The sequence below is a fragment of the Heterodontus francisci genome, chromosome 9, assembly GCF_036365525.1.
Source record: "Heterodontus francisci isolate sHetFra1 chromosome 9, sHetFra1.hap1, whole genome shotgun sequence".
In the NCBI taxonomy this organism is placed as follows: Eukaryota; Metazoa; Chordata; class Chondrichthyes; order Heterodontiformes; family Heterodontidae; genus Heterodontus; species Heterodontus francisci.
The window spans coordinates 117,728,063-117,751,950 of NC_090379.1; the positions used below are offsets into that span (position 1 = coordinate 117,728,063).

Sequence of the window (23,888 nt, forward strand, 5' to 3'; positions counted from 1 at the left end):
ATCCTGTGCTGCTGCTTGAGAAACGCCACCAAGGCCAACTGTCGATCCTTGGAATGAGCCAGAGGCAAAGTTCAAGCCAACGGTGACTTTAAGGGCTGCTGGCGAGGTCTAAGGTCTTCCTCAACGAGGACACGAATCTCAAATGCCATCTGCTCCTGCGGTACTGATTCTCTGACATTTCCAGGTAGCTGCTTCTTTGGCATTATGCTTGATCCTGAGGGCATGGCCTTTGTTGCTTTCTTGCCCTCGTTTCTCTCCTCTGCCCTCCTCATGCCCAGGGCTCTGAATCTGCTTCTGAGGTTGTTGATCCTCATCATCACTCCACCCTATTTCCTAGTACCTTAATCTTATCAAGTTGTTGCCTTGTTTGCGGTCAGCTGCACTCACAATGCTTACTGTACTCCACCTTTGGGCCCCGCGATCTCTGGAGGGTCATGACCCCCTCAACTGACCGACCATGCACAGACCACTTGCTTCGCTAACTCTGCTCACCCATTGGCAACTGTGTGCCGTGGATGAGTGCCCCTTTCAGCCGTGCACCCTTTTATGTGGATATTTCATTGAATGGTGCAGCTATGACTGCCTTCCCGCTGTGTTGCCGTCTCCTTCTATTTGATCTGTTTCAGATTGAGCATGGATCCCATGCCGTCCCTCAAAGATTGCAGGCAAGCCCTCAGCTCGTTAAAAGGCTTAATTAGTCATTTGCTCAGAATCACATCGAAGTAAGAGAGCGTGGGTATCGAGTGTCCCCAGCATTTCAGCGTTGGCTAACCAGATGGTGAATCATCCATGTTTCCTTCTCCCTCTAGCTCGGCCTCACTGTTCCTTACACCCTCATCTTCCCTCACTACCTGGCATACCTGCGCTTGTTCATCTGCTTCTGTGCTGTGATACCACTTGTTGACGTGACACAGTCTTTGCTTTTCCCTACGATCTGGGGTGTCAAATAATTCACTTCGTCGATCCTCTTTCCTACTCTGTATGGACCACTGAACCTGGCTATCAGCGGTTCACCTTTCATCGGTAGTAACTTGCTGTCCTGGCTTAAATGTCCAGGCCTTTGCATGTTTGTCTGCTTGCCTTTTTATACGTTTCTGCATGGTTTTAAGGTGCTCTTGAGCCACAGTGCAGGCTCTCATGAGCCACTCATAGAACACGGATACATAGTCTAATAAGGAAGTCTCTTTCCCTTCGTTCTGAAAACCTCTCTTTGATTAGTTTAAGAAGACCTCTTAACTCATGGCCATAAACTCATTCAAAGGGATAGAAACCAGCGGATTCGTTTGGTGAATCCCTGGTAGCAAATAGGAGGAATCCCAGCCCTTTATACCAGTCATGGGGTACTCATAGCAGTATGCCCTGATCATTGTCTTTCGGGTCTGGTGGTACCATTCCAAAGCCCCTTGTGGCTGTGGGTGATAGGCTGAGGACTTTAGCTGTGTTTTGCCAAGATTACTCATAACCTTTTGAAAATATGGGACATGAAATTTGTGCCCTGATCCAATTGAATCTTGGTAAGTATCCTCTATCGTGTAAAGAATTGAGTTAGCTTCTCCGCCACTACTTTGACTGAGATGGTTCTCGGAATTGCCTCAGGAAATTGGGTAGCCACATCCATGATGGTGAGAGGTATTGGTAACCTCCTCTTGTTTTCAGTAGGGATCCCACACAGTCCACCAACACTCTCCTGAACGGTTCCCCAAAAGCTGGTATGGGAATTAGTGGAGCAAGTTTTATTGATGGTTGGGGTTTCCCCACAACCTGACACGTGTAGCACATTTTGCAGAAATCCACCACATCATTGTGGAGGTGCAGCCAGTGAAAAGGCTGACTTATGCAGACGTGGGATTTTCGGATACCGACATGTCCAGTAATCGGAATTTCATGGGCAATCCTCAATATTTCCCTACGGTATTTCGTAGGAACTACTATCTGGCGGATCACTGTCCGCTCTTCTTCAGCAAGTCGACGAGGAGGTCTCCACTTCCTCATCAGAAAGTCATTCTTTAAAGAGTAGCACTTTGGAACTTCATCTACTTCAGCTTCAGTCTGGGCAATCTGTGCTAACTAGTTTTAGCGCTGGGTTGGCTTGTTGAGCCTCAACCGAGGAAGACCTGCTTAATACTTCCTTTGGCTCATCTAAATCTCCAAAGAAAGTTTTGGACAGCCAGACTACAGAATCATCCATTTGCCATGCTGGTTCCGCCTCCTCTGACGGAGCTTGTTTGACCATGGACCTGGTTACCACACAGTGAGGGAAAATGCCAGGAACCTTCTCCAGTACTTGCTCTGTCTCCCTAACCTCAGTCAGTTTCTCTAAGACCACTGGGGAGGCTATCACCTTAGCCACCTACAGGCCATTACCTAGGAGCAGGTCGATCCCCATCACAAGTAAACTAGGGACAATTCCCTACAGTAACCAGTCCTGAAATAAGATCTTACTCCAGGTGCACTCAATATAAAGATACAGGTATATATCTCCCTTCAATACCTTTCACTAAAACTTTTGCGTTAGCGCACTGTTGTGTGGCAAGGTTATGTCTTTTCCCAGCAGGAGCGATTGGGTGACCCCTGTGTCTCTAAGTAGGACTAGGGGCTTACTTCCCCTTAAACATGAAACCCTGATAACCCTCAAGAATTCCACTAATTCTACCACACACACACCGGTATATTTACAGGTGTTAACTGTCATGATTAGAGCCACAGCCTTGTCTACTGTGCTTTTCGTCAGGGCCCCTTGGCCTGGTCTGGTGTACCCCAACAAAACCTAGGGGTATACCCTTTAGTTTCCAACAGTCAGCTTGGATGTCACCTGTTTTTATACAATGAAAACACATGGCTTTTGGCCATCACTCCTGTTCTCAGCACCTTCCTAGTGCCCCCTGTGCATCCACTTTTACTTTCTCACCCGTTGCTGCTTATTCTATCACCCTCCCACCGTCTAACCTTTCCGGACTTTTGGAGGTGATTAGGGAAGGATTTCCCTTGGGAAAAGGATTTATGAAGGAGCTCATAATCATCAGCTATAATTGCTGCTTGTCTGGCTTTGGAGACCCTCTGCTCTTCAATATGGTTCTATATGGAAAGGGGGAGTGAGATTTTGAATTCCTCTAGGAGAATTACATCCCAGAGATTCTTGTATGGGCTGTATCTTGAGTTTCCGTATCCATCGGTCGAAAGCAATTTCATCAATCCTTCCAAGTTCGATGAAAGTTTGCTTGGGTCGTTTCTGGGAAGTTTGGAATCTTTGGCTGTACACCTCCAGTACTGCTCATACATGCTCAGGGTGGCATTTTTGGTCATCTGGTAGGCTGAAGACTCTCTTTGGACAATAAGGAATAAACTTCATGGGTTTTTCCCATTAATTGGCTTTGCAATAGAAGGGTCCAAGCTTCCATTGGCCACTTCACCACCTTGTTGCAAGCTTTTCAAATGACACATCCTCCTCATTAAACCTTGGTACCAGTTGTGAGTACTTTGAGTTCAAAGCTCTGTCCTGAGCTAAGGTCATTTACCTCACAAGTGGCACTTCCACTGTGTACAAACAACCTTTCCTTACTCAGTTCAGGCTGCCTTATTTACCATTTATTTTGTGCCTGTAACTCCCTTTCCTGTTTTTCCCTCTCAGTCTCTCTTTTTCTCTCTCTCTCTCTCGCTCATAGAATTTTCGTTCATGGAATTTTAGTTCTTGTAATTCTAGCGCTAGTTTTCCCTGCTCCAGCTGTATCCTTGCTAATGCTAGCTTGTCTGTTTCATGCCTCTCTGCTGTTCTTCAGGTTCAATTGAAAAATGGGTGGCATAAAGTTTGAGGATTTCGGGTTTCCTAGCTTTTGGTCTGACACTCCCTTCTACTTGTCTATCTAGCCTCTGTAACTCTTCCATGGATAAGGCTTTGTCAGGTGTCCCAAATTATTTCAATCTGGTCCATGAAGGCGCTAGCCTCGCATGTGGATATGTTAAGTATTCCAGTACTGTAAACCATAAGAAAACCTGAATGAAGTTTTAAATAATTCTAGGGATCAATTAAATTTCCCACGTCCAATTCTTTGTTGTCTAAGGGTCTTATCTCGGACCTGAGCCCACAATTTTTCTGCTACTGCCAGGTGAGAAGTGGTGGAATGACTCCTGTCTCTTTCCGCTTCTTGGTTGACCGCAGCAGGTGTTTTGAAAAGAATTTGCTTGTCAATTAGTGAGTGTCTAACTATTTAAGTGCTGCGATTGTAAAAGGCACATACAGACAGGTTTTCTTGTCAGGTTTAAAAGAAAACAAAAACAGTGTTTATTGTTCTTAATACCCAACATATAAAAATAATTCCAACTTGCACTTTCACACAGATGTTCACACATGCACACATAAGTAGGTTACAAGGAGGGAGGGTAGGTTAATTTGTTTGAATGTCCAAAGAAAGTCAATCATATACGAATCCTGTAGGTTCATGCGTTGGATGAATTCAGGCCGTGTTCGCTGATTTTTCTGTGGATTCTGCACAGAGACGACTTAGTCTTGACAATCTCTGTCTTTTCCTCTGAACTCAGCAGCTTTGTTTAGGTTGAAGACGCTGCCTGCGGTGTTTGGCTGGTCAGATATAGGCAGGACACATACTTGCAGAACGGCAGGAGGGAGAGAGGGACCGCGAGTTCTCTCCTCGATGTTATCCCCTAGATATTGAAAATATCAAGGAATATGAGGATAGTGCAGGGAAAATGGCATTGAGATAGAAGATCAACCATGATCTAGTTGAATGTCAGAGCAGGCTCAAGGAGCCAAATGGCCTACTCCTGCTCCTATTTCCTATATTCCCTCATGGTCTGATGGATTCTGATTCACTCTGGAGAAGCAGTCTTTTCTAACACAAAGGGTTAGCTTGCTACCACATGACCTCTATTCCCAATCTAGCTCATTCACAAATATGGTCACAGCAAGCTGAGAAACCCTCATTCCAGGTCCATTGTTTAAATTGATGAGTTTAACTGATCAGCCCGTACTCACCAGAATAAAAACAAGAAATGCTGGAACCACTCAGCAGGTCTTGCAGCATCTGTGAAAAGAGAAGCCGAGTTAACGTTTCGGGTCAGTGACCCTTCTTCGGAACTGATAAATATTAGAAAAGTCACAGGTTATAAGTAGGTGAGGTGGGGGTGGGGCAAGAGATAACAAAAGAGGTCGAGATTGGACCAGGCCACATAGCTGACCAAAAGGTCACGGAGCAAAGGCAAACAATATGTTAATGGTGTGTTGAAAGACAAAGCATTAGTACAGATTAGGTGTTAATACACTGAATATTGAACAGCAGCAAGTGCAAACCTGAAAAAAAACAGTGGGTAAGCAAACTGAACAAACTAAGATGAAATGAAATAAATGCAAAAAAAAAAGATTGTAAAAAATGTAAAAAAAGAATGTAAAAAAAAGGAAGAAAAAATAACTAAAAATGAAAGTAAAATGGGGGTCTGTGAAGCTCTGAAATTATTGAACTCAGTGTTCAGTCCGGCAGGCTGTAGTGTGCCTAATCGGTAGATGAGATGCTGTTCCTTGAGCTTGCGTTGATGTTCACTGGAACACTGCAGCAATCCCAGGACAGAGATGTGAGCATGAGAGCAGGGGGGAGTGTTGAAATGGCAAGCAACCGGAAGCTCAGGGTCCTGCTTGCGGACTGAGCGGAGATGTTTAGATGAAATGAAATAAATGCAAAAAAATAGAAGAATAAATACCTGAATGTCTGTGAGTAGTTAAGGTAATGGGCCATTCACACTCGCCTAAACTGATTGTTTTGGTTGTTCACTTCCAGACAGCTGGCTCCTTTCTGAAAGCTTTATAATTTGCAGGGTGCAGTCATGTAAATATTCAGCCATTTTGCAAACTGCTGTTTAGGCCACTTACAAATACTGTTTGTCAGTCATTTTTAAAACTTATCCTGTGCTTTCAATCTGCTCAACAAATAAAGTAATTTTTTGATGAAACATGCTTTTATAACAACAAAAACAAGAAATGCTGGAATCACTCAACAGGTCTGGCAGCATCTGTGGAAAGAGAAGCAGAGTTAACGTTTCGGGTCAGTGACCCTTAGAACATAGAACATAGAAAATACAGCACAGAACAGGCCCTTCGGCCCACGATGTTGTGCCGATCCTTTGTCCTCTGTCAAGGACAATTTAATCTATACCCCATCATTCTCCTTTATCCATATACCTATCTAAAAGCCGTTTGAAAGTCCCTAAAGTTTCTGACTCAACAACTTCCCCAGGCAAGGCATTCCATGCCCCGACCACTCTCTGGGTAAAGAACCTTCCCCTGACATCCCCCCTATATCTCCCACCCTTCACCTTAAATTTATGACCCCTTGTAACGCTTTGCTCCACCCGGGGAAAAAGTTTCTGACTGTCTACCCTATCTATTCCCCTGATCATCTTATAAACCTCTATCATGTCACCCCTCATCCTTCTCCGTTCTAACGAGAAGAGGCCTAGAATGTTCAGCCTTTCCTCGTAAGACTTATTCTCCATTCCAGGCAACATCCTGGTAAATCTCCTCTGCACCCTCTCCAAGGCTTCCACATCCTTCCTAAAATGAGGCGACCAGAACTGCACACAGTACTCCAAATGAGGCCTTACCAAGGTCCTGTACAGCTGCATCATCACCTCACGGCTCTTAAATTCAATCCCTCTGCCAATGAACGCTAACACCCCATATGCCTTCTTCACAGCCCTATCCACTTGAGTTGCAACTTTCAACGATCTATGCACATAGACCCCAAGGTCTCTCTGCTCCTCCACATGCCCAAGAACCCTACCGTTAACCCAGTATTTTGCATTCGTGTTTGTCCTTCCAAAATGGACGACCTCACACTTTTCAGGGTTAAACTCCATCTGCCACTTTTCAGCCCAGCACTGCAACCTATCCAAGTCCCTTTGCAGACGACAATAGCCCTCCTCGGTATCCACAACTCCACCAACCTTTGTATCATCTGCAAATTTACTGACCCACCCTTCGACTTCCTCATCCAAGTCGTTAATAAAAATCACAAACAGGAGAGGACCCAGAACTGATCCCTGTGGCACGCCACTGGTAACTGGGCTCCAGGCTGAGTATTTACCATCTAAGACCACTCTCTGCCTTCTATCAGTTAGCCAATTCTTAATCCAACTGGCCACATTCCCCACTATCCCATGCCTCCTGACTTTCTCCATAAGTCTACCATGGGGGACCTTATCAAATGCCTTACTAAAATCCATGTACACCACATCCACTGGTTTACCCTCATCCACTTGCTTGGTCACCTGCTCAAAGAATTCAATCAGGCTTGTGAGGCAAGACCTACCCCTCACAAAACCGTGCTGACTGTCCCGAATCAAGCAGTGTCTTTCCAGATGCTCAGAAATCCTATCCCTCAGCACCTTTTCCATCAACTTGCCTACCACCGAAGTAAGACTAACTGGCCTGTAATTCCCAGGGTTGTTCCTATTCCCTTTCTTGAACAGGGGCACAACATTTGCCACCCTCCAATCACCTGGTACCACCCCCGTCAACAGAGAAGATGAAAAGATCATTGCCAGCGGCTCTGCAATTTCATCCCTTGCTTCCCATAACATCCTTGGATATACCCCGTCAGGCCCGGGAGACTTGTCTATCTTCAAGTTATTCAAAAACCCCAACACATCTTCCCTCCTAATGAGCACTTCCTCGAGCTTACCAGTCTGTTTCACACCGTCCTCTTCAGTAATACACCCCTTCTCATTCGTAAATACCGAAGAGAAGTACTCATTCAAAACCTCACTTATCTCTTCCGGCTCAACACACAGTCTCCCGCTATTGTCCTTGACCGGACCTACGGTCCCCCTAGTCATCCTCATATTTCTGACATACGCGTAAAAGGCCTTGGGGTTTTCTTTTATCCTACCCGCCAAGCATTTTTCATGCCCTCTCTTAGCTCTCCTAATCCCTTTCTTCAGATCCTTCCTGGCCATCTTGTATCCCTCCAGAGCTATGCCTGTGCCCTTTTTCCTCAACCTTATATACGCATCCTTCTTCTTCCTAACAAGACTCTCAACCTCTCTTGTCAACCACGGTTCCCTCACATGACCATCCCTTCCCTGTCTGACAGGGACATGCTTATCAATGGCCCCTACTATCTGCTCCTTGAAAAAGTTCCACATTTCGACCGTGCCCTTCCCTGCCAGCATATGCTCCCAACTTATGCTCCTCAGTTCCTGCCTGACAGCATCATATCTACCCTTCCCCCAATTGTAAACCTTGCCCTGTTGCACATACCTATCCCTCTCCATTACCACAGTGAATGCTACAGAATTGTGATCACTATCTCCAAAGTGCTCGCCCACCAACAGCTCTATCACTTGCCCTGGTTCATTACCTAGTACCAAATCCAATATTGCCTCCCCTCTGGTCGGGCAGTCTACATACTGAGTCAGAAATGCTTCCTGGACATACTGCACAAACACTACCCCATCCAAACTATTCGATCTAAAGAGTTGCCAATCAATATTTGGGAAGTTGAAATCCCCCATAATTACTACCCTGTGACTTCTGCTCCTTTCCAAAATCTGTTTCCCAATCTGCTCTTCCACCTCCCTGCTGCTATTGGGGGGCCGATAGAAAACTCCCATCAAGGTGACTGCTCCTTTCCTGTTCCTGACCTCAACCCACAGTGCCTCAGTCGGCAGATCCTCCTCGAAAATTCTTTCAGCAGTTGTTACACTATTTCTAACTAACAAAGCCACCCCCCCACCTCTTTTACCACCATTCCTAATCTTATGAAAACATCTATAACCAGGTACCTCCAAGACCCTTCTTCGGAACTTTTATAACAATATGTTGGGACCAGGAAGGCAGGCCCCAGCGATTGAAGGGTGAACCATGGAGTGCCCATAAAGGAGGTCCCCGCCCTCATGGAACTCATTGGCGGTCTCCCCACATGGCAGCAGTGGGGGCGGGAAGTGGCTGATAACTGGCCAATTAATTGGCCGCCTGCCTCTGGTCAGTTGAGGTTCCCCCCACATTGAGGAGGTCCCATGGCAGTGAGAAGTCATCAGGCTCCGCTCCCGCTGCCTTCTGCTATTTTATGAGGCCTCCCAGCCCGTCTCCAGAGGGCTGGTAAAACAAAAGACTGACCTTTCATCAAAAGCAGTATTTTACTTTTGTAAAAATGTGAATTCTGTTTTTTTTTACAAATGTATATAATATATAATTTTCTAAATGTAACATATAAGAAGAAACTTGAGTATTTTTACCCTACCCTGAGGGTGTCACAGCACTTTGGCATTCCACCAGCTGCAGCACAAAATACTGGGATCTAGTTTTATGCCTGGTGAATTGTTGATCTTAACTGTTCTGGTGGCGAGGCTGTGAATAGAACATAAACCAGCAACTTTCCCACAGAGAGGGGGGAAAATTGGAATGGATATCACTTTAGGCTGCTTCCACATATCTCCAAACAGAAGGTTACAGAGTGGCGTCAGCAGAACCCTCGGAGAAAATTACATTTACAGCTACTTGGTGATGCAGGCACACTTTGCAAGGTGAAGAAAAATAATAGAATCATAAGATGTTGCCAACTTAAGTGAATTATGTAAAATCATTTTTTTAAACCAAGAGGTAAGTTATTCTATGGTCTGTTTTTCTGTGCCACAGTTTGTATGAATTAAATGTCATCTTTCTCCTGAGGTCTGGCTGTTTGCCTATGAATTGGTGTTTTGAGCATGCATAGAAGATGATTTGGCAAAACAGGTGAACCGCAATGTTGTCATATCTAGCAGTTTGCTATTCCGCACATCTTGTTAGAATAAATTAAATTAAGTAGTAGAAGCTTTAGTAACCACAAGATACTTGCATAGTTTTACTTGTGAAGTTATTTGGTATTTACATAAACTATTATTTAAAGTTGTATCATCTCCATAAATGTTTGGCAGACTTTTGACGCTCAAGATGTTGCTAAACACTTTTGATGAAAGCAGCACATGCTCTACCCATTAAATTGGGCGGAAACTTGCTAACAGTCACACATTGCTGATGTGATCACATCACTTGCATGTCACAGTCTGTTTAAACTATCTCAGGGATTTGAGGTGCAAGTGATGTGATCACAGGAGTTGCTAATAAAATAGTTTACTTTTATATGAAGCACAACTTGCTCATTAATGTTTGCTTTCATGTACTTTTCTTTTCCAGATTGAAGATAAATGAAGTAAATACCTTACTGATGGTATTATATAATCAAGATATCAAGATTCTGTGCTTCTTGAGTGCACTTCTCACATCAGTAATTTATTGACAGTATCTCTCTTGCTGTGTGTAAGCTATAGGCTTCATAGTACACAAATAACATGCAAACCTTAGAAACCTCATACTAACTGAGGCCAAAACATGTTTTTTTAATAGGCAAAATTCCTGCATTAATTTAATTTTATTTGCTTTGCTATAATTTTATTTTTTGCAGTTACTGCATATTTATGCACTTTATTTCTATAATATAATTCTTTTTGAATTTTGTGAGAATGTGGTGCATTTGACTTGCTGGTTGGTGAATAGATAAGGCTTGACAGATGGATTTGATTTTAGAATAAAATTGGTTTCTGTGAATTTAGTTTAATTTAGGACACTGCATTTAACAAGCATGTTTTCAAATTTTTGGCCTCTTTAAAGGGACACTTAGGTTTCAACAAAATGCCTCTGGACAACTTTATGCTTTGTCAACAAGATTGGTTCAGAATACTGTAAATTAGATCCTGGGGAAAATGCAGGTCAAAACATTTAATGTGTATTGATTTGACAAGCATAATGTAAGGAAAACTAACTTATATAATGAGTGCTCTTCAGATAGAAAGAAATAAGCAGACTCTTAAAGGGTCGCAGGAAATTAGTTTGGGCTGGTCTCAGTCCAATTTCCAGTAGGCCCTGCTTGAATCTGACACCACATTTGTGACGAATTTGCCAGTTTTGCTCAGACAGAAAGGTGTGTGTTGGGAAATGAAATATCTACATACCGGGAGAGAAGAGTCTTCAGAAGTCGGGGCTGATGATGTACTGGCAAGGCAGCCTAAAGGGATTGCTCCACTGAATATGATTCCTCCATTATATCTAACTTAATACCACATTGAGTGTTGTTCTTCCTTGACTTTTCAGGTGACAGTCCACTACCCTGTTATAAATCCTCCTTCCAAGTTTACAGTTGTATGCATTATGAGGAAGAAAACAATTACACTTGAAGCAGCAATTACATTGATGCAATATATTAAGTTGCTTCTTGATAACCAGCAGTATTGTGATCACGTTGCGGGTTACATTTGTTAAGTCCACGTGTAGAATATACTCACATTATTAATGTGATGTGGCATCGCAGCAACCTTTGGTACAAAACAGCACAGACTGAAATGTTGGAGTAAGAATTAACAGTTCTTGACCAGAGTTATCTAGGACTAAGAACCCTCAAACTCTCAAAAGATTGCTACAAACTTCTCGAGTCTGCTGGTTCCAGCTGAAAATTGATACGTGTATCAGGCAGATAGCATATAAACTGATTTAGCTGTTTCTAATTCAGAATTCTGGTAGACTTGCATTGAGATCAGGTTATAATGTCTCAAAGCAATTGTGAATTAGACTTCAAAAATACAAGATGTGGTCATTGTTAGAAATTGAAAATGTTGGCATTCCCGGCATTTTGCCCCTCACCTTGAGCGAAGAGCACTTTTAAAAAAAATAAATGAGCTTTTATGTGAATACATTGGATAGGTGAAGTTATTTAGGGACTGCAATCATGCAGGATTTCCAGCTTTCATCCATAATTACCATTCTTCAAAAACATAAAGACAAAATTTATCTGAGTGATCCTGTTCAGTATTGGATTGAAAGTGGGGCCATTAATACTACCTGAAAGAGGGAGGAAGAGGATCTTTTTAGATTCTATCTAAATGGGCTAAAACTTTAGTATGGTGCAGTGTTAATACACACCTGATGTTTACACATTTCAGTAGTGTGTATTGTTTGATATTTTATTTGTATTTATAGTTGAATTGGTACTTTTGTTACTCATGTCATGTAACCAACAATTAAGATAAAGTGAGTCCAGGGAAAACACTGGTTACTGATGTACATGCTAGAGCATGGTTTAGAGTTTATATATTTAAAGCAATTAATATCTGTGGCAGCCTTAGACTGGATTGAAGGTTAGAATTAGTTGATTTTAAAAGCTGATTTAAAATTCCGTGAAATTATTAAAACAAAAATGTCTTCTGTTTAATGATGCCTCTGGCAGAGTTTTTCTTTTAATTGTTGGAAGTTTCATACAGATCTCAATAATTAAATGTTTACGAAATGTTAGAGTAAGGTTAATCTGTAGACACTGGTGGTATTCCATTGGTCCAAATGCAGTGCCTCAATGCGATGTATCACAGATTTCTGTTCAGTTACCCTGCCATCGGTAGTGATGAACGGAAGCTATGCACTGAGCACACAGGCAGGGAGAAAGAAAAACTATGAAGCAAGTTGCCTCCAACTGTTCAGCTATCTTTGGCAAAGGCCTGGGCACAGATTATTTGCCCATTAGCAGAACTTGGCATGTGACATAGGGAATTTTGAAACAGGAATTATTTAAATGAAAACATCCGTTGAAAGATTGGGGAGTATTTCTGCATCAAAATTGATGAGACCTTCACTGGCTTCCACCTCTGGTTTTTACATTGAGGAATTATTTAGTGTTTGAGTGCCAGGAAAGAAATATTGCTGTGGATAATCTATCCAATCTTCCATTCTAATACATATTGCATATTGTGAAGTTTGTGTATCCCCCTGACATTAGATTTGCTTTTAATAAATATAATTCTCTTGAGTTTGTGAAATGGCTAATAATGTGGATCATTTTTTTCAAACGATATATATGAGTTGAATGGACTGAGCCATTAATGTTTGCCATCTGAGTGTCTCTGAATAGCTGATCCCTCAACAAACAACATAATCATTTGCATAGGGTTGTATGGATTACTGGATTTATCTATCATTCCTCATCCAAGCAGAGCATTAAAATGTATAATCCTGATTCAAGCATAAAATATTTCCCAATTTGTGTTTTTGTTGTGCCAGTCATGAGTTTTTACATTTCAGCTGTGATTATTCATCAATTCATCTCACCTCAGATCCTTATGGTAGAAATTCTGATCTATGAAAATTATGTACAAATGCTTAACATTTTAAAATTTTAAAATATGTTTTTTAGAGCCTTCGTAAATACATCACACCATAGAATGTAGTACAAAGCTGTCAAGTGAACTTCAGTTTTCAAAATTTCTACTCTCAATCTGAAATTTAGGTTTTCTTGATAAATTTAACTTTCCAGGGCTGAAATACAGATCATCAGAAACTTGAAACATTCATAATCGGCCATCAGCATTTCATTGAAGGACTAACCTGAACTTTAGTTGCTCAGTTCAAGGTCATTATTCTGTAGGGCTCAAAGCCTAACAATAGTTTTTGTTTACTTGCTGTATTCATTATTACCAGTTCAGGGAGTAGTAATCAAAGCCCATGCTAGTTTTTAGTTCCTGGCGACACTAAATATGTTAAGCACAGTCTATTCTGACGGTCCAAATTTTATCACTTAACACAGAGTATTGTCATCTTCTGAATATCAGTACTGAAGCACCTCGAGTCAAAGATGCATTACAGTAAAATAAATTATTCAATATAGTTCTTCAAAGCTGTCTTAATGTTAATTGGGTGTTTTCAGAATGCTGCTCCACTACATATTGTTTTCTTTGTCAGTGGTGTTTCAGGCCAACTCCCATCATCATTGGGATCTCTACTGGTGCAGAGGTGACCTGTACAAGAGGGATGGGTTGCATCCGAACTGGAAGGGGACCAATATCCATGCGGGGAGGTTTGCTAGTACTACTCGGGAGGGTTTAAACTAGTCTTGCAGGGGAGTGGGACTCAAAATAGTGGTCTCTCCGATGAGATAGTTGAGGCAAATGTAGAGGTTAAAGCAAGCAAGTCCAGTAGGCAGGCCAGGCAGGGGCAGGACAGGGAGCGTGGAAGGTCTGGTAGGCTAAAGTGCATTTAATGCAAGAAGCCTTACAGGTAAGGCAGATGAACTCAGAGCATGGATCGATCATGGGATTGTGATATTATAGTTATTACAGAAACGTGGTTGAGGGATGGGCAGGACTGGCAGCTCAATGTTCCAGGGTACTGATGCTTCTGGCGTGACAGAGGTGGAGGTAAGAGAGGAGGGGGAGTTGCACTATTGATTAGAGAGGACATCACGGCAGTACTTAGGATATCCTGGGAGGATTGTCCAGCGAGGCCATATGGGTAGAACTTAGAAATAAGAAAGGGGTGATCACTTTGGGATTAAACTAAAGGGGCGGCACAGTGGTTAGCACCACAGCCTCACAGCTCCAGCGACCCGGGTTCAATTCTGGGTACTGCCTGTGTGGAGTTTGCAAGTTCTCCCTGTGACCACATGGGTTTCCACTGGGTGCTCTGGTTTCCTCCCACAGCCAAAGACTTGCAGGTTGATAGGTAAATTGGCCATTGTAAATTGCCCTAGTGTAGGTAGGTGGTAGGAGAATTGAGGGAAGGTGGGGAATATGGAACTAATGTGGGATTAGTGGTTGATGGTCGGCACAGACTCGGTGAGCCGAAGGGCCTGTTTCAGTGCTGTATCTCTCTATGACTCTATAGGCCCCCCAATAGTCAGAGGGAAGTGGAGGAGCAGATATGTAGGGAAATCACAGATAGGTGTAGGAATTATAGGGTTGTAATAGTAGGTGATTTTAACTTCCCTAATATTAACTGGGACTGCCTTAGTGCTAAGGGATCAGATGGGGAAGAATTTGTTAAGTGTGTCCAGGATAGTTTTCTGAAGCAGCATGTGGATGGCCCAACTAGAGAAGGGGCTACACTCGACCTCCTCTTAGGAAATTAGGATGGGCAGGTGCTTGATCTGTCAGTGGGGAGGCACTTTGGGACCAGTGACCATAACTCTATTAGCTTCAAGATAGTTATGGAAAAGGATAGGACTGATCCTCAGGTTGAAGTCCTAAATTGGGGGAAGGCTAATTTCGATGGCATCAGACAGGAACTCTCAAAAGTTGAATGGGAGAGGCTGTTTACAGGTAAAGGGACGTCTGACAAGTGGGATGCTTTTAAAAGTAAGATAGGAAGAGTTCAGGGCCGCCATGTTCCTGTTAGAGTGAAGGGCAAGGCTGGCAAGTTTAGGGAATCCTTGGTTGATGAGGGATATTGAGGGTCTGGTCAGGACAAAGAAGGAGGCATATGTCAGGTATAGACAGCTGGGATCAAGCGAGTCCCTCGAGGAGTATAGGGGATGTGGGAGTACACTTAAGAAGGAAATTAGGAGGGTGAAAAGGGGCCATGAGATTTCCCTGGCAAATAAGATAAAGGAGAATCCTAAAAGATTCTATAAGTATATGAAGAGTAAAAGGGTAGCTAGGGAGAAAAGTTCCCCTTAAGGATCAGTGTGGTAATCTATGTGTGGAGCCATGGGAAATGGGCGAGGTCTTAAATGAATACTTCTCACCCGTATTTACCGTGGAGAAGGTCATGGAAGCGAGTGAGTTGAAGGGAGGGAACAGCGATATCCTGGAGCATATCAACATTACAAAGGAGGAGGTGTTGAAGTGCATTAAGGTGGATAAATCCCCAGGGCCTGACCAGGTGTATCCTAGGATGCTATGGGAAGCAAGGGAGGAAATTGTTGGGGCCCTAGCAGAGAGATGGTGGAGGCAGGAACAGTAGCAACATTTAAGAGGCATCTGGACAGATGCTTGAATGAACGAGGGATATGGAATTAATGGAGGCAGGTGGGATTAGTGTATTTTATTTTTTATTTATTTAGAGATACAGCACTGAAACAGGCCCTTCAGCCCACCGAGTCTGTGCCGACCAACACCACCCATTTATACTAACCCTACCTACACTAGGGGCAATTTATAATGGCCAATTTACCTATCAACCTACAAGTCTTTGGCAGTGGGAGGAAACCGGAGCACTCAGCGAAAACCCACGCGGTCACAGGGAGAACTTGCAAACTCCGCACAGACAGTACCCAGAATCGAACCCAGGTCCCTGGAGCTGTGAGGCTGTGGTGCTAACCACTGCGCCACCGTGCCGCCTGGGGGTGGAGAGGGGGCAGTTTATGGAGGAGCTTGGGATTCCAGGAGGAAGCACTCCTGCTTTGCTTGGCCCACAAGTAGTGTTCCCTGAGGTTGTTCTCGCCTTGCTGAAGCTGTCAGGTTTTCGTAGGCCTGGGAAAAACTAGCTGGTCACAGTTAAACCTACAATGCAGGTTAAATCCAAGGCTTACGGCCATATTAATATATTTAAAATGCCAATCTGCCTCCTGGGTGTTGGCTGTGTTGCTTGAGTAAAAGGCAGATTTCCCCACGTGCTGTGGAGTGGGTTGGAGCTGTCATGCTTCCTTTTTTTTTAGGAATTTAAGCCTCCATCTGCACCAAATCCTACCTGATGCCCATGTTAAAAATTCCCCCTGACATGGAAAATTTACCATTCTCCAGCACCTACTAATGTTCTTGAGCACAAAAAGTGAATGGAACTACTCTTCATAGGTCATTCATAGCTGAAATGGTTATGGAGGAAAGGAGACCTGAAAATTAAATGAGTACTCCAAAGACTTTCCTGTCTCTTTGAGTGATGTGTAATTCTGGTATTACTAAACTCTTCCCAGCTTCTGCATTATAAATTACACTTGACCAGTTTCTTAACAATACAATCAAAAATTTGCATGAAGAACTTTCTCCCGCCCCGATGGCTTCGTGGGTAAATGTACTGCTTGATGCACTACTGGGCCTTATTTGCCAGGAAGGTCCTAAGATCAATCTGCAGTCTGTGGCAGGATAGTTGACCTCGGCAGGGTAATGCAAGGGAGATTTCTCTTGGTCTCAGTGCCAAGGAGGAGAAAAAATATTATCTCATGTTCCTGCATTTGATTACTGTTCAGTGTCTCTGCTGGAAACAGTGTAACATTTTTTTTTATTTCCAGTGTAATTATGCACCTCATGTGAGGACATGGTCAAGCTCACCAGAATGAGTCAGCAATTTCCTGTGTAAAGTCTTTATGCATGACAATACACTGAACAATATGATTGAGTTTTAGTTACATTGCTAGCCTCTGTCACATTTCCAACAGATGTATTTATACTGCATGGGTGATGTATTGAGACAGTTAACTGAATTTTGCATTTACAACATTCTTGAACCAAAAAATTGAGGTGTAAGATTCGTCCTAAATTATTTTCTGCATGAATATGTTTATGAAAGCAGGTAAAGGAAGGAAAGGATGTCTAATGAGTTTTAATGTACCTGATGCTGAGGTCTGCATCTTGCAGACGGAAGGGACACTATGTCACTTCTTTCTGATAGTGTAAGTGAAAAGACAACACTGGATGTAGAAGTGATAAAGTTAAGCTCTTTAGTTAAGTAAACAGATAGTTTACAAGTAAATAAATATTTGTTTTATTTCCACGCATTACACAGCAGTGTGGCCAACCTCACTGCAGAATGTCACAAAAAGGAAAGGCCCTAAGAATAAACATATTTTTACAAAGGCTCACTCAGCATTTTTTTTAAACTTCAGTATAAACATGTATAAATGTCTCAATATCCACTGTGTTAGGCATATTGTGAGAAATATATACTGAAACTATATTTCCATGTGTATAGGATTGGCTATGAAGCTTTGGGAGGACCCATCACCTATGATGGTCTGGTTTGGCGCTTAGGGGTGGTGGCTAGGCTTTGGCTTTCGGAGTGTTTAAGAACTCTGAATAGCCACATCCTGTAGCTCAAGGGCAGAGGCCTGCTGGTTTTACAGATGTTTACTGTGTAGTTTGACTAGGGAATTAATCTGAGTTACTGTATGAAGCTGCCCTTTCCGAGAACAAAGGTGACAAATACAGATGATATGTCAGCCATATCTGTCATGCTAAATTTACAGTTATACAATATGGTCATGGTACCAGACCGCAGGCTGGATTTTTTTTGCATTGCTGCTTCTAGTATTCCCCAGGTGTGATGATGGTCAATGGAGCCTAGGCCCATTGTGGTAATAACCTTTGGCTGGCATTATATAATCCAGAGACAATCCATGTGGAGCACAGTTGTTCATGTAGACTTGAATTCTGTGGCATCTTCTGCTAGTTGTCCTCAGAAACTCTGATGGCATCATGCAGCAACTCCGTATAGGATCTGTGGAAAGGCAAGATATACTGCATTATCATCCTTGAACTATACATAGAAAAATAGGAGTAGGCCATACGGCCCTTAGAGCCTGCAGCGCCATTCAATACAATCATGGCTGATCATCCAAACTCAGTACCCTGTTCCCACTTTCTCCCCGTATCCCTTGATCCCTTTAGCCCTAAGAACTATATCTAACTCTTTCTTGAATATATTTAATGATTTGCCCTCAACTGCTTTCTGTGGGTGAAGAAAATCTTCCTCATCTCAGTCCTAAATGGCTTACCCCTTATTCTTAGACTGTGACCCCTGGTCCTGGACTCCCCCGCCATCGGGAACTTCCTTCCTGCATCTAGTCTGTCCAGTCCTGTTAGAATTTTGTAAGTTTCTATGAGATCCCCTCTCATTCTTCTAAACTCTAGTGAATACAAGCCTGATCAACCCAATCTCTCTTCATAAGTCAGTCCTGCCATCCCAGGAATCAGTCTGGTGAACCTTTGCTGCACTCCTTCCATAGCAAGAACATCCATCCTCAGATAAGGAGACCAAAACTGCACACAATACTCCAGATGTGGTCGCACCAAGGCCTTGTATAATTGCAGCAAGACATCCTTGCTCCTGTACTTGAATCCTCTCCCTATGAAGGCCAACATACCATTTGCCTTCTTAACTGCCTGCAGCACCTGCATGCTTACTTTCAGCGACTGGTGCACAAGGATACCCAGGACTCGCATCTCCCCTTTTCCCAATCTATCGCCGTTATTCGTAATGTGTGCTTATAATAAGATTGTTGAAGAAAACCACAACTTTACATGGAACGGAAATGATTATGGACCCATGATGTTTGCAGATATTTTATACATGACTTTTGATATATGTTGCCATGCATATTAGAGATTTTATAAGCATTGCTGTAATTTTACTGGTTTATGATTAACAATGTTCACAGTCTTTTGTAATCAGTTACCAGATTCAGCAACAGATTCTAGAGTGGTGTCATGTTCTCTCTTAAATTGAACAATTAGACAAAGATCTTTGACCTATGTTTTTGGTAATCTTTAGCTTTTGTGTGCACTCTCCTGCCTTACTACCCCACCATTATGTTGACGTTTCACTTCAGTAGCCTTCTGAACTTATTCAAGAGTATAGAAGTATGGTCTGTGTCTTTCAAACACATTCTGTTGTAGATAAACTTAATTGGCTTTCCCGGAATGTTGTATTCTTGCTGGTAAAGTGTGGCCTACATTCTATTACCATTCTCCAGTGCAGTAGGTAAAACAGCTCAATTTTTTTCTTTACATTTAAAGTTTAATGTAGTGCATTCAAATGGCTTATCATTCCATCAAACTTGGTTAAAAACTGAGTCGAGCTAAATATTAGACATGATTGAGCAGTATCTGTACCTGGTTACCACTGGGTATCACCTATGGCTCAGTTGGTAGCACTCTCAACTGAGTCAAAAGGTTGCAGTTTCAAATCTCATTCCAGACACATGAGCACAAAATCTAGACTGACACTCCCCTTGCAGTACTGAGTACACTGTTGAAAGTGCCATCTTTTGAGTGAGGTATTAAATCAAGGCCCCTTTTGTCTTCTCAGGTGGATGTTTTAAGATCCCATAAATATATTTCAAAGAACAACAGTGGAATTCTCCCAGTGACCTGGCCAATATTTATCCCTCGGTCAACATTACTAAAGAACAAATGATTGGTCAATACCACACTGCTGTTTGTGGGAGCTTGCTGTGTGCAAATTAGTTGCTGTATTTCCTACATTACAACCGTGACTATGCTTCAAAAGCACTTTGGGCTGTCCTAAGGTCATGAAAGATGCTGTATAAATGCAAGTCTTTTTCTTTCAAGCCTATCTAAATGTCTTGTCCCCAAGAAGTCTGAAAGCAGTCCCCATGTGTCCTAATTCAACACTTTTTCTACATTTTCATATTTCCTCAGCCAAGTAATCTATTCTGTTGATTTAATAATTAGCAATGGATTTTGTCAGAATAAATTTGTGATGCTTCATAAGTTATATCCTTGAGATTAAAAGTAAAAGCTTTTATCATATACAGCTCATTCACTTTATAGCTTTTAGAAGGCCTAGTACATTACAGCTGGGTTGAGAACGTCATGAATGTTTCAGCAACACAATAAAAAAAATGTTTTTTTTACACTCTGATATAAATTAAACATTCTTTGTATTTCTTGAATTCTACTTTAACAGTTTTTTTCCCTATTTAATAGATTTTATTCTTTGCTTTAAATCTGTTGAATTTTATAGTTTTCCAGTTTAGAGAGGACAGTTGGAAAGCCTGCTACCACACCTCTTTTTTCTTTGGGCCTCCTTATCTCGAGAGACAATGGATACGCGCCTGGAGGTGGTCAGTAGTTTGTGAAGCAGCGCCTGGAGTGGCTATAAAGGCCAATTCTGGAGTGACAGGCTCTTCCAAAGGTGCTGCAGAGAAATTTGTTTGTCGGGGCTGTTGCACAGTTGGCTCTCACCTTGCGCCTCTGTCTTTTTTCCTGCCAACTACTAAGTCTCTTCGACTCGCCACAATTTAGCCCTGTCTTTATGGCTGCCCGCCAGCTCTGGCGAATGCTGGCAACTGACTCCCACGACTTGTGATCAATGTCACACGATTTCATGTCGCGTTTGCAGACGTCTTTATAGCGGAGACATGGACGGCCGGTGGGTTTGATACCAGTGGCGAGCTCGCTGTACAATGTGTCTTTGGGGATCCTGCCATCTTCCATGCGGCTCACATGGCCAAGCCATCTCAAGCGCCGCTGACTCAGTAGTGTGTATAAGCTGGGGGTGTTGGCCGCTTCAACCACACCTCTACCTGCCATAATTCAATGGGTGTGTGTGAAAAACAAATTTTGATAACATCCTCTAGTTCCCTGCAACCTCCACCTGGTGCCTACAACAGCTGGCTCGGATGATTCATGGTGTGGGACAGTTGGGGAACTCCCGGCCACAGCAAAGTAAAAGACAACCACTTCCTTCAATTAATTTAAACAAACCCCTATCTGCAGCTGTTCCATGGAAATGAAGCACATTTTGCAAGTCCGTTGTACTCTTGGTTAAGAGTTGCACCCTGTGAAGTAGACGTAGACATAGAATTTATAGCACAGAAACAGTAATAAGAACAAAGAACAATACAGCACAGGAACAGGCCATTCGGCCCTCCAAGCCTGCGCCGATCTTGATGCCTGCCGAAACTAACACCTGCACTTCCGGGGCCCATATCCCTCTATTCCATTCCTATTCATATATTTGTCAAGATGTCTCTTAAACGTCGCTATCGTATCTGCTTCCACCACCTCCCCTGGCAGCAAGTTCCAGGCACTCACCACCCTCTGTGTAAAAAACTTGCCTCACACATCCCCTCTAAACTTTGCCCCTCGCACCTTAAACCTATGTCCCCTAGTAACTGACTCTTCCACCCTGGGAAAAAGCTTCTGGCTATCCACTCTGTCCATGCCACTCATAACTTTGTAAACCTCTATCATGTCGCCCCTCCACCTCCGTCGTTCCAGTGAAAACAATCAGAGTTTTTCCAACCTCTCCTCATAGCTAATGCCCTCAAGACCAGGCAACATCCTGGTAAACCTCCTCTGTATCCTCTCCAAAGCCTCCACGTCCAAGAGTGAGCAGGGTGGGAGTGGTGATGTTAAAAACACTGAAATTGACTGCATCAGGAAGCTGGTCCAACCTGCTGACTTAATATGCATTTGGCTGTGTGTGTGAGAAAGCCCCTCGTGAGATGCAGATTGTCGATTTAAATATATGTGATTCAGAGCTTTAATCAGTTTTCAATCTTAATTCTGGGTGCACAAGTTTTCCAAGCTTTCTGGAGCTCACCAATGAAAACAAAGTAAGAACACAATGCCAATTGAGGGGCCTGAAGAAATGACATGGGGATTTCTCCCCAAGTACTGAAACCTGTCAGCTGTTTTCTTGCCTAACTGTGAAAGGCATTTGCTCACAGTACTTTTCTGAGAGTTTACTGTCACTACTTTACAAGCCATTTCTACTGCTTTGGAGGTCATTTTCATTACTTTGGAGGTGGCTTTCACTGCTTGGGAGGATTGTGCGTCTGATCTCCACTAGCCATCTGTGATAAATCAGATCAGCCTGGGTACCATTTATGTTCCGGCTTGGACCTCAGATGAGGACCTAGCTGATGACAAACTGCACCAGCAGCAGCAGGGGGACCAACAGCTGGAGCAGCACCAACCTCTCAGACCTGCTGTTCCACAGGAGAGAGGGAGTAAGAAGAGAGATGAAGCTCACAGGGGGTGATGGGCACAATGCAGTGTGTACATGCAAAGGATCAGCTTCCTGAATATGTCTGAACACAAGTGGCTCAGGGTTTTGTGTCAGGTGCTGCCAAACATTTGTAGCTTGCTGGAAGAAGACCTGCTGCCAAGTAGACCTGGAGGCCATGCTTTACCAGTGGATGTTAAAGTGACCACTGCCCCTCAACTTCTTTGTCTCAAGCTCTTGCCAGAGATCTGTAGGAGACATCTGCAAGAGCTCGCAGTTTGCCAACCACAAAACACATCACACAGGTGATCGATACCATGATTGCCAAGACAGACAGTTATGAACACTTTGATGCCAATAAGACTGAGCAGGCACTCGGGTTTGCATTTCTGGCTGGCTTCCCACAGGTTCAAGGCATAATTGACTTCATGCATGTGGCAAAGGACCCGCCCAGATCAGTCAGGTGTGTTTATGAATCGTAAAATCTTTCACTTCATCAATGCACAGCTTGTATGGAACCACAAAAAGATGATTACGCAGGTCTGCACAAGATTCCCACAGAGTTGCGTTTGTCCGGCACTCTTCACACCTCATAACAATTACTCGCTGGCTGCTTGAACACAAGGGCTGCCTATGTAAAACATGGCTGATGACACCCTTGAGAAGCCCAAGCAATGAAACCCAAGAGCACTATAATCAAAGCCCTATGATGAGATGTGTCACTGAAGATGTGCTTCAGATGCCACAACAGATCTGAAGGTGCCCTTCAATATGCACCAGCCAGGGTGTCCAAAATGATTGTAGTGTGCTGTGCTACATACAAACTAGGCTATTTGGCCCCTCGAGCCTGCTCCACCATTCCATAAGATCATGGCTGATATGTTTGTGGACTCAACTCTACTTTCCTGCCCACCCCCGATACCCTTTGACTCCCTTGTTTGTCAAGAATCTGTCTACATCTGCCTTTAAAACATTCAATGACCCTGCTTCCACTGTTCTCTGGGGTAGAGACTTCCACAGACTCATGACCCCGAGAGAAAAAAATTCTTATCTCTGTCTTAAATGGGAGATCCCCCTATTAAACTGTGCCTTCTAGTTTTAGTCTCTCCCACAAGGGGAAACATCCTTGCAACATCCATCCAGTCAAATCTTCTCAGGAACTTATATGTTTCAATAAGATCACGTCTCCTCCTTCTAAACTCCAATGAATACAGACCTAATCTATCCAACCTTTCCTCACAAGATACCCCTCCGCACAACTTGGCCCTCTCATGGCTCACCTGCATTTCCCTGCTAGCAATGAGCTAGAGCTAGGCTGGCGGGTTTCATCAATCCTATTCAAAGTGGCATTCACAATGTGATAAGGGTCTGATTGCACTCGTTTGATTGCTACATTTGA

At 43.1% G+C, this 23,888-nt stretch overlaps 2 protein-coding genes across 3 annotated transcripts in view; one reads left to right on the forward strand and one right to left on the reverse strand.

The window, feature by feature from the left end:
• LOC137374015 (coiled-coil domain-containing protein 9-like) overlaps positions 1-12,803 on the forward strand; it is a 386,016-nt gene extending 373,213 nt beyond the window's left edge. For both annotated transcript variants that reach the window (XM_068039777.1, XM_068039782.1), the window contains one exon: positions 10,181-12,803. In XM_068039777.1, the coding sequence (XP_067895878.1) occupies positions 10,181-10,195 (15 nt within the window). In that variant the 3' untranslated portion in view covers positions 10,196-12,803. The remainder of the gene's footprint in view (positions 1-10,180) is intronic.
• A 4,699-nt stretch (positions 12,804-17,502) lies between these two features.
• The window catches only part of LOC137373525 (uncharacterized), a 111,538-nt gene continuing 105,152 nt past the window's right edge, over positions 17,503-23,888 (reverse strand). Inside the window, exon 2 of the transcript XR_010975639.1 lies at positions 17,503-18,232. The gene's annotated coding sequence lies outside the window, so the exon portion shown is untranslated. The remainder of the gene's footprint in view (positions 18,233-23,888) is intronic.